Genomic DNA, 10,254 nt, shown 5'->3' with positions numbered 1-10,254 from the left:
CCTGCCTCGCTCCTCCCTCCAGTGCCCAGTCGGTCGCCTGCGGGCTGCTCATCGGCGGCTTCTCGGTCGCCTGCGGGTCCCCTGCCTCCTGTGCGTCGGAGGACGTCGCCGCCTACTGTGGCTCCCCCCCCTCCTTGCCCTCGCCCAGGCCCAGGCCCCCTCCAGCTCCCTCGTCCCCTTCCCTAGCTCTCCCTTCGGCTCCCTCCTCGGCCCCTCCGTTTGTCCTTCGCCCTGTCTCCTCGGCCCCTCTGGGGTCTCCTCCGGCTCCAGCCTAAAGGCCGCCTGAGGCCCCTCCGGCTGCCTCCCGTCGCCCGCTGGGTCTCCCTCGGGCTCCCCTTGGTTCCCCCTCCTTGTCTCCCTATGCTCCTGCCTTTGTCCCGCTGTCTTTTGCTCCTCGTCATTTTGTTCTGCCCTTCTCTGCTCCTTGTCCCCCGCTGTTCCCTCCGTTCACTCCTGCTCCTTTTGTCCCACCTGTTCCCTCTGTTTCTCCCTTTCTTATCTGTCTTTCTGCCTTCCCTGTCCTTTGCCACATCCTGTCTTATATCCTGTCGCTGGCTCTGTTTTGTGCTTCAGTCCTGTTTCCCGTCCTTCGTTAACTTTGTTCTTCTTTTCTAGGTCCCGGTTCCCGTGTGCCGTCCGTCGCCTCCTCCCTGGCGCGGCCAAATTAGCGCCTTTGGGGGGGGCTTCTGTCATGACCCGGCTCTTCGGCTACTCGTGTGTGCCACGCCCCCTGATTACCCACGTGTGCTTCCCTGATTGTCTCCAGCATTGTCTGATTTCCATGCTTCGTCTTGTGGTATTTAAGTCCTGGTCTTCCATGTTCCCCTGTCCGCCATTGTGGTTAGATGTGCTTCATGTCTCCTGCTCTTCCTTCCCTGATTAAAACCCGTAGTTTGCCCCGATTTCGCCTGTCTCGCCTGCTCTTTGCACGCCTGCCCGCACGATCACCACTCTCCCCGCAACTGATCGTGACAGTTATGCTTTGGGTGTCGCTGAAGCAGGACATTAATAGGACAGAACAGAAAGCCTTTATTGTCATTGTACAGGGAGGAAATACAGTAAATACACATAAATATATAAAATGTACATATACAGGGGAGAGGGAAAGCCCCCCCCCCCAATCAGGATTACATTTAGTTATATTCTAGCCAGAGAGAAAATGTATAATACTATATTTTTCGTGTTTAATCAGCTCACTGAACACAGGCATTTATTTTTGTCAAACATACAGTACTGTGCAAAAGTCTTAGGCAGTCCAAAGAAATGTTTAAAGCTGTTTATCTGGGTAGCAAGTGTACTTTGGCTTAGAACAAAAAATACAATTTAACATTAGAACGTGTGCAAATTAAGAGTAACACAATAAAAACTAGTAATAATTTCTTCTGTGTTCTAAAAAGTTACTGATATCTAGTTGGATGGCTAGATGAACACCACATCAGTTCCCAAACTTCTCCTCAGGGGCACCTCAGCCGTTCCATGATTTTGCTAAATTTCACCAACAGCTCAATTAAATTATTAAATATATTGGTTAAAAAAGTCAGTGCGAGATTGACTAGCTGTATGAGGTCTGCTAGTGGCCAAGTCAAAAAATACATGGCTGCACTGGACGGTCGCTGCAAATACTAGGATGATTTTAGCAGAGGTTCTGAAATGGCGAAGATGACACACTTTCAGAGTGAAAAGGATTATAAAGGTTAAAAAGCAGAGATTTCACCTTTTTGCCAGGAGAACCAGCAACATGTCACAGTGACACTGAGGAGTCACTATAAACCCGAAACCCTGGATAGAGGGACTGAGTAAATGAGGAGGTGAATCTGTGCAGGGGGGTCAGTCCATCAGAGAAGACTCTGTAGAAGGACAGAGCACCAGCCCCCCAGTCCAGATACACTCCTACTCTGCGGGAGCCTGAGGGCCGTATGGGTATGAGAGTCTCTTTATTATTGTGCCAGACAGAGTAACTGTCAGTATAACAGCACAGAATCCATGACTTGTCATTGTATCCAAGGAGACAGTCCCTCCCTCCTTTCCTCCTGATCCCTTTATAAGTCACTCCTATCCAGGCTTCATATCCATCCCACTCAGCCTCCCAGTAACAGCGGCCAGTCAGACTCTCTCTGCACAGAACTTGGGGGCGGCTGTCAAATCTCTCTGCCCCCTCTGTCACCTTCCTGTTCCCCCCTGACAGAGACAGGCGTCTGTTTGCTGTGTTGGGGTCCAGCGTCAGCTGGCAGGAGTCTGTAGGCAGGAGGAAGAATTATTAATCCCATCAGGCCGCCTGTACTTTATGTTTCTGTACGATATAAAAACAGCACAGCTTCCCCTAACGAAGCGGGAACTGAAGCTTATGAAACAGCTCAGGAAATGTCGGAGGGAAGCGAGCTAAACTAACAGCTTAATTAGTGAAATTACGGGGAAATAAAATTACAAAGCAGCGATATTCATCAGACATATTCATCACAAGCATATTTACCACAAAATGTCAGTGTCTTTCCTTCTAACTGCTAATTCCGGCGCGTGCGGCATGAAAATGGCCATCAATAACAGAATATTTAAGTAATATTATTACATATTTAAAGTGACATTTAATAAAAGTTTGGACCTGGATTCTGATACAAAAGCTGTTTCCGGCGCCGGAGTTGCGCTCCATGAGGATTCAGTATTTACAGCGATTGCTAAAGATGGTCTTTAGTCACAGCAAAGCCGGTCTGAATGCATTTCAAATGCATCGGCTTATTTCCATGAAGCATATGTCATACTGTATCTACTGATCCGGGAGAAACGCTGCAGTGTGGAGCGGGGCGGAATAGGTGCCGCGCAAAGCCGGCAAACTAATGATAATACCGTCTACAAACCATCAAAAAAAGCGGATTAAACTACACAATGAGACGTGCATCATGAAAAACAGAAAGGTTCTCATTACCTCATTAAACAGAAAAATATTGCTCAGAAAAACGGGATTATTATTTTATTAATTCGAAAAAACAGACTTGATTTTTTTCCCAGATGAATGCAATACGCTTCCATAGCGAACCGCTTACCGCGCGCGTGACTCTAGATACGGCGCCGCTACCGCGAGGCGTGAGCCCCGCATCTCGCGCACGCGGCCGCTCTAATCTGTTAACATGGGCGCCGAAATGAAATTTGATATTTTCCGCCGCACATGATGCACATCCAGTGTGTCCTGGGCGCTAATTTCTTTTAGCACCGTGGATCAGGAGAACTTTTTAATATTCATGAGTGAAGCCCTACACGATTGGCTGGCTGATTAATATTTATGAGAGGGGCACTACCTCATTGGCCAGTTAACATCGACTTGTGCTGCCTGTTTCTTCTACCTAAAGCAGGGGTGTCCAAATCCAGTCCTGGGGGGCCGGTGCCCTGTGTAGCTCAGCTCTTTCCCTGTTCCACCATAAATAATTCAGCTCAAGAGCTGTGTGGTTATTAGCACAAGGAGATGAATCAGGTGTGTTAAATGAGGGGAAACCCAAAAATGTGCAGGACTCTGGCCCTCCAGGACTGGATTTGGGCTCCCCTGGTTTAAGGCATTCAGTGACCAATCAGTAATATTCTCTCATGAATATTAATGAGTGTTACAGAACCACCCTGTAAAAATGCAAATTCACATTTCGCACATTTGCACGGAAAAGATGGCGGCAGGTGCAGTATTTATCAGAACAGTTTTGGTCACGTTGGAAAAAGGAGTATCTGTCTAACATCGCAACAAGACAGAAATGGCACTCTCCAAGGAGAAACTTGAAGGTTGGAGATGTTGTGATGGAGAAAATGGATGACTTGCCACGCAATGAATGGAGATTAGCACGTGTAATGGACACAACAACTGACAAAGATGGACTTGTAAGAAAGGTAAAGCTTCGTTTTGGAGAAAGGAAGATGGACAAAGGACAATGTTACAGTAAACCTTCTGTAGTGGAACGCCCAGTGCAGAAACTGGTTTTGTTATTGGAGACTGTTTAATTACATTCTGAAATTTAAGGTTTATTCTGTCATGTAAACTGTGTTTTCATACAATGTAATGTTTACAGGTCAACGGTTACAGGTCATTTCTTCATTAGGAAATCATTATCACTCCGTTTGGTTCCCATTTGAGCTCTAATGATTTGGTGGGAGTTTAAATGACCGTATTAATATTTCGTTTATTACATTTATTAGTTACAAATGTTATTCCTTGTTTAACTGTATAAGACGAGTAATGCCTTTTATTGTGAAAGAACGGCTTTTATTTTGAAGGAACATAGAGCAACAAGCTGCCGTAAACCAGTGTTGCAAACCGCACAGTAGCGGGAAAACTTCATGGAAGTCGAAGCAAGGTGTGTTCCGTGAAAAAGGAATAGTTATATTACGATTCTTTTTTGGTTAATTTCTTAAATACCAGTGATGGTTTTAGCTCCTGGTTGATGAGGAACAAGGTGGGTTTTGAAGGTAGATTTGTAAATGTATATATGTTTAATATTTCTGTTGTAAGGTGTTTTGCCGAGTAAAATGGACTACGTTTTTGCTCACTACAAGGTGCTAAAGAGCACGGATAAATTAAGCGTGTTAAAGGGTTATAATTTACAAGCTGCTTTGTTTTATTTGTCATGTAAGGTCACGGACAATTTGATAATGATTTACTTTAGTTTATTTCGTGATTCAAAGGTGTTTAAAAGCAAGTGTGACGGTGCGTCACGAGGGGGAAAGGAGGTTTTTTTTTTGGTTCGTTCGGGTGATGTAGAGTAAGTAGGGAGAATTCCTTAATGTAGTCACACAGGACCAGATTAGTCTGAAGGCAGGTTCGAGCCACGTTGGTGCTCCGGAGAAGGGAAATTGCTGTGTGTTACCAGAACGACAGAGGAGAGCTGCTCCCGGTGCCGCGCAGAGGGAACCGGAGCTTGGAGGAATCGCGGTAGCTTCCCTGCTATACAGAGACGACTCATCAGCTCCAGTACCAAGGACGACGCAGGTGATATTTAATAAAGTTTATTTCGGCGAATGTACATCAGGGTGATCAGCAACTTGGCCAAGAAGTAGAAGACTTCTGCTAACGTGACGGACACTAAGCGGAGTTTTAAAAGATCGCTGCTGCACACCCCATTTTCTGCGCACGCTACCACCTGGCAGGGCAGGCCCGCTATGTTCTAACTGCATGCCCGGATGCCTGATTTCTCTGGCGGTCATTTTTGGAAGTAAATGTACTGAACAGACTTTCGCATGGGAGTGTTGATGTTATCGGACGGATTATTACAATGTGCCGGTGGTATAAAGTGCTAAATGAATAAGGTTCATTTCTGTTATGAGGTTGTTGTGCATGTTTAATATGAATGTGTCCTGTTGTAAGGTTACTACGAACGTGTTATATGAAGGGTAAAAAATATCCCGTCGGAGGTAAACGGGAGTTCTTGCTTGAAGCCTCCACCGTTAGACACTGAGCGCTCAGTAGGGTGACTGGGGCTGGGGTTTCATTAATAGAGGGGAGTCAGGTGGTTGGTGAAACTCAATTTGGTAATTGCAGTCCTTTGTTTTATGTGAGCTTTGGTTCTTTCCATCTAATAATTTAGTAATCTTACAGAGAATAAACTGCCTATGTGTTCAATTTACCCTATCCTGGTGTACAGTGGTTACCCTGCTTCTATTATTTAGGCTCTCTCCGGAGTAGGGGCGTCTCACCTGCTACTGCTGGGTACTTCGGTCGGGGGGTGGGGGTACGGTGTGGGTACTTAAACATCACGCTATCCCCAACAGTACTACACTCCAGGTTGGCACCGTGACGCTGATAGGGAAGTGCTGGAGCCTTAGCCGATCTGCTCACGTAGTGCATGTAGCAGACTAGGGAGGCGATTGGTGAGGGTACAGGGACCTACATCCTGCTGTACCTTCTCCGTTTGGAGGATTGGGCAGCCTAGACCTCTACTACGCAGGCTGTGGCCCAGTCTGTTACACGTTGTTAAAATGGTTTAATTGAATATACGTGTAAAAGATAATCCATGTAGAAAACGTTAACAAAAGGATATTAGAACTTAAAGGAAAGAATTCATTTATGTTTTGGAATAAGGAAAGGTGTTAAAGGTAACTTGCTGTCTGAGCTACTAATGGTGATTATTTTCTGTACACTTTATAGCTCTTACGGTGAGTTCACAAGGCAAGGTTAAATAAAGGATTGTGAACCATCAGTTTGAGAGACCATCATTTCAACCGGGGACGCTACATTCTGTACTTTGCCTATTTTGACGCTAGTTTCATCACCTGATTCTACTCATCAACTCTGATCTGAGGAACTTTGTTTCTAGTGTCGACGACATTCCTAGGGTGAGTTACGCCCACTTCCGGTTTTGTTGCTAATATGCTAACATGATTGTAGTTTTTTTTTCGGTACATTGCCTATTTTGACGCTAATTTCTTCACTCGATTCTACTCATCAAGCCGGATCTGAGTAACTTTGTTTCTAATCTCTAGGGTATTCCTAGGCTGTGAGATGCCGACTTCTGGTTTTGATGCTAATATGCTAGCATGATTGTAGTTTTTTGTACATTGCCTGTTTTGATGCTAGTTTTATGTCTTTACTCTACTCATCAACTCTCATCTGAGGAACTTTGTTTCTAGTGTCGACGACATTCCTAGGGTGAGTTACGCCCACTTCTGGTTTTGTTGCTAATATGCTAACATGATTGTAGTTTTTTTTTCGGTACATTGCCTATTTTGACGCTAATTTCTTCACTCGATTCTACTCATCAAGCCAGATCTGAGTAACTTTGTTTCTAATCTCTAGGGTATTCCTAGGCTGTGAGATGCCGACTTCTGGTTTTGATGCTAATATGCTAGCATGATTGTAGTTTTTTGTACATTGCCTGTTTTGATGCTAGTTTTATGTCTTTACTCTACTCATCAACTCTGATCTGAGTAACTTTGTTTCTAATCTCTAGGGTATTCCTAGGCTGTGAGATGCCGACTTCTGGTTTTGATGCTAATATGCTAGCATGATTGTAGTTTTTTGTACATTGCCTGTTTTGATGCTAGTTTTATGTCTTTACTCTACTCATCAACTCTGATCTGAGTAACTTTGTTTCTAATCTCTAGGGTATTCCTAGGCTGTGAGATGCCGACTTCTGGTTTTGATGCTAATATGCTAGCATGATTGTAGTTTTTTGTACATTGCCTGTTTTGATGCTAGTTTAATGTCTTTACTCTACTCATCAACTCTCATCTGAGGAACTTTGTTTCTAGTCTCGACGACATTCCTAGGGTGAGTTACGCCCACTTCTGGTTTTGATGCTAATATGCTAACATGATTGTAGTTAGCATGATTACATTAGTTATTAAAATAACTAAGGTATTAGTCTAACAAAGTTTTTTAAATGTTTTTGAAGTACGTAGCTAAATACCGCTCACTAGTTCCTGCATCTATTAAATTAATAATGCGCTGGGTGTGTTTTATTGAAAATAAAACTAACAAAATACAACTAAATTATTTTATTAATTAAATCTTATTGGCTTAAAACTTTATACTAATTTGTCATACCCCCGTTTAAGTTACGGCACTTTACCCTGCTGATTAAGCAATTGAAGTTAGATCCTTCATCCAGCCCCACAGGCCCGCAGCGGGGCGCCCGGGGCTATGCTAGAGTCCCAGAGCTGTGGTGTTAGACATCGACTTTTATTTCAATTAGACATTTATTCGTAAATAGTATAAAATAATATAACTGATTAACAAATCGACGTAATGTGCTTTCTGCCGGGGCGTGAATGCTGTCTGTCTGCTTGTCACACTCGGGACCAGCGGTTAAACGAGATGTTACACGCACTCTGCAACAATTTGTCAATTGACGCTTCCTTCACATAGGCTTATCGCTCTCGCGCCTACGACCCGTTTCCCACTGCCGCGGACATTAGCTGATCGACATGTCTAGACATACAATGCGCATAAATCCCCCCTAAAAACAGGATTGCTGTGTTTTTACCGTTATAAAATAGGACATTTTGTTAAAAAATAAACCGTTAACAATACACAACTACTGCTTTTACCATTCAAAACTGCCCGACTCTCTTTCCTCTCTAGCTAGAAAAGCTCGACGCGTCCGGTGACCCCTTAAAATTATTATGCCTTAAAACGTATTTAAAATGTCGCATTGATAAATTCATATAATGTATTTTATTCTTTTAACGACTACTGATTCCAATTTGGTGCCATATGCTTTTCTCTTGTAGGCCGTAGGATAGCTCTTTTTCTACCGGCTTTAGGCCGTGGTACGTCTGGGCTATTATGCTTAAATTCTTTATTAATTAATGTTGGCTATGTGCTTTATAACACATTTTATACTTCTTTTACACACGTTTACTTGTTGTATACACACTTTAAAGTTCCGAAAACGACTTGCCTCAGCTGTTTTCAATAAAAGACAGTGGTGTGTGGGTATCGTGGCTGCACGCACAAGCGCGACATGGAGAGTTATTTTAACAAGGATCGCCAGCCTGACACTGACAAAGCAGCAGCAGCCTGACAAAGCAGCAGCAGCCTGACAAAGCAGCAGCAGCCTGACAAAGCAGCAGCAGCCTGACAAAGCAGCAGCAGCCTGACAAAGCAGCAGCAGCCTGACAAAGCAGCAGCAGCCTGACAAAGCAGCAGCAGCCTGACAAAGCAGCAGCAGCCTGACAAAGCAGCAGCAGCCTGACAAAGCAGCAGCAGCCTGACAAAGCAGCAGCAGCCTGACAAAGCAGCAGCAGCCTGACAAAGCAGCAGCAGCCTGACAAAGCAGCAGCAGCCTGACAAAGCAGCAGCAGCCTGACAAAGCAGCAGCAGCCTGACAAAGCAGCAGCAGCCTGACAAAGCAGCAGCAGCCTGACAAAGCAGCAGCAGCCTGACAAAGCAGCAGCAGCCTGACAAAGCAGCAGCAGCCTGACAAAGCAGCAGCAGCCTGACAAAGCAGCAGCAGCCTGACAAAGCAGCAGCAGCCTGACAAAGCAGCAGCAGCCTGACAAAGCAGCAGCAGCCTGACAAAGCAGCAGCAGCCTGACAAAGCAGCAGCAGCCTGACAAAGCAGCAGCAGCCTGACAAAGCAGCAGCAGCCTGACAAAGCAGCAGCAGCCTGACAAAGCAGCAGCAGCCTGACAAAGCAGCAGCAGCCTGACAAAGCAGCAGCAGCCTGACAAAGCAGCAGCAGCCTGACAAAGCAGCAGCAGCCTGACAAAGCAGCAGCAGCCTGACAAAGCAGCAGCAGCCTGACAAAGCAGCAGCAGCCTGACAAAGCAGCAGCAGCCTGACAAAGCAGCAGCAGCCTGACAAAGCAGCAGCAGCCTGACAAAGCAGCAGCAGCCTGACAAAGCAGCAGCAGCCTGACAAAGCAGCAGCAGCCTGACAAAGCAGCAGCAGCCTGACAAAGCAGCAGCAGCCTGACAAAGCAGCAGCAGCCTGACAAAGCAGCAGCAGCCTGACAAAGCAGCAGCAGCCTGACAAAGCAGCAGCAGCCTGACAAAGCAGCAGCAGCCTGACAAAGCAGCAGCAGCCTGACAAAGCAGCAGCAGCCTGACAAAGCAGCAGCAGCCTGACAAAGCAGCAGCAGCCTGACAAAGCAGCAGCAGCCTGACAAAGCAGCAGCAGCCTGACAAAGCAGCAGCAGCCTGACAAAGCAGCAGCAGCCTGACAAAGCAGCAGCAGCCTGACAAAGCAGCAGCAGCCTGACAAAGCAGCAGCAGCCTGACAAAGCAGCAGCAGCCTGACAAAGCAGCAGCAGCCTGACAAAGCAGCAGCAGCCTGACAAAGCAGCAGCAGCCTGACAAAGCAGCAGCAGCCTGACAAAGCAGCAGCAGCCTGACAAAGCAGCAGCAGCCTGACAAAGCAGCAGCAGCCTGACAAAGCAGCAGCAGCCTGACAAAGCAGCAGCAGCCTGACAAAGCAGCAGCAGCCTGACAAAGCAGCAGCCGCCTGACAAAGCAGCAGCCGCCTGACAAAGCAGCAGCCGCCTGACAAAGCAGCAGCCGCCTGACAAAGCAGCAGCCGCCTGACAAAGCAGCAGCCGCCTGACACTGACAAAGCAGCAGCCGCCTGACACTGACAAAGCAGCAGCCGCCTGACACTGACAAAGCAGCAGCCGCCTGACACTGACAAAGCAGCAGCCGCCTGACACTGACAAAGCAGCAGCCGCCTGACACTGACAAAGCAGCAGCCGCCTGACACTGACAAAGCAGCAGCCGCCTGACACTGACAAAGCAGCAGCCGCCTGACACTGACAAAGCAGCAGCCGCCTGACACTGACAAAGCAGCAG

The 10,254-nt window shown here is 46.4% G+C and overlaps 1 protein-coding gene across 1 annotated transcript in view; it reads right to left on the bottom strand.

The window, feature by feature from the left end:
* Positions 1 to 944: 944 nt before the first annotated feature.
* Positions 945 to 10,254, bottom strand: part of LOC125723102 (NACHT, LRR and PYD domains-containing protein 12-like) — a 206,956-nt gene continuing 197,646 nt past the window's right edge. Inside the window, exons 12-13 of the mRNA XM_048999540.1 lie at positions 2,153 to 2,235; positions 945 to 992 (exon numbers count right to left, since the gene is read on the bottom strand). Coding sequence (XP_048855497.1) covers positions 945 to 992; positions 2,153 to 2,235 — 131 coding nt within the window. The remainder of the gene's footprint in view (positions 993 to 2,152; positions 2,236 to 10,254) is intronic.

Source organism: Brienomyrus brachyistius, unplaced genomic scaffold, assembly GCF_023856365.1.
Source record: "Brienomyrus brachyistius isolate T26 unplaced genomic scaffold, BBRACH_0.4 scaffold45, whole genome shotgun sequence".
Lineage (NCBI taxonomy): Eukaryota > Metazoa > Chordata > Actinopteri > Osteoglossiformes > Mormyridae > Brienomyrus > Brienomyrus brachyistius.
Note: the sequence above shows the minus strand (reverse complement) of the source record. Positions and strands in the feature narration are given on the sequence as shown.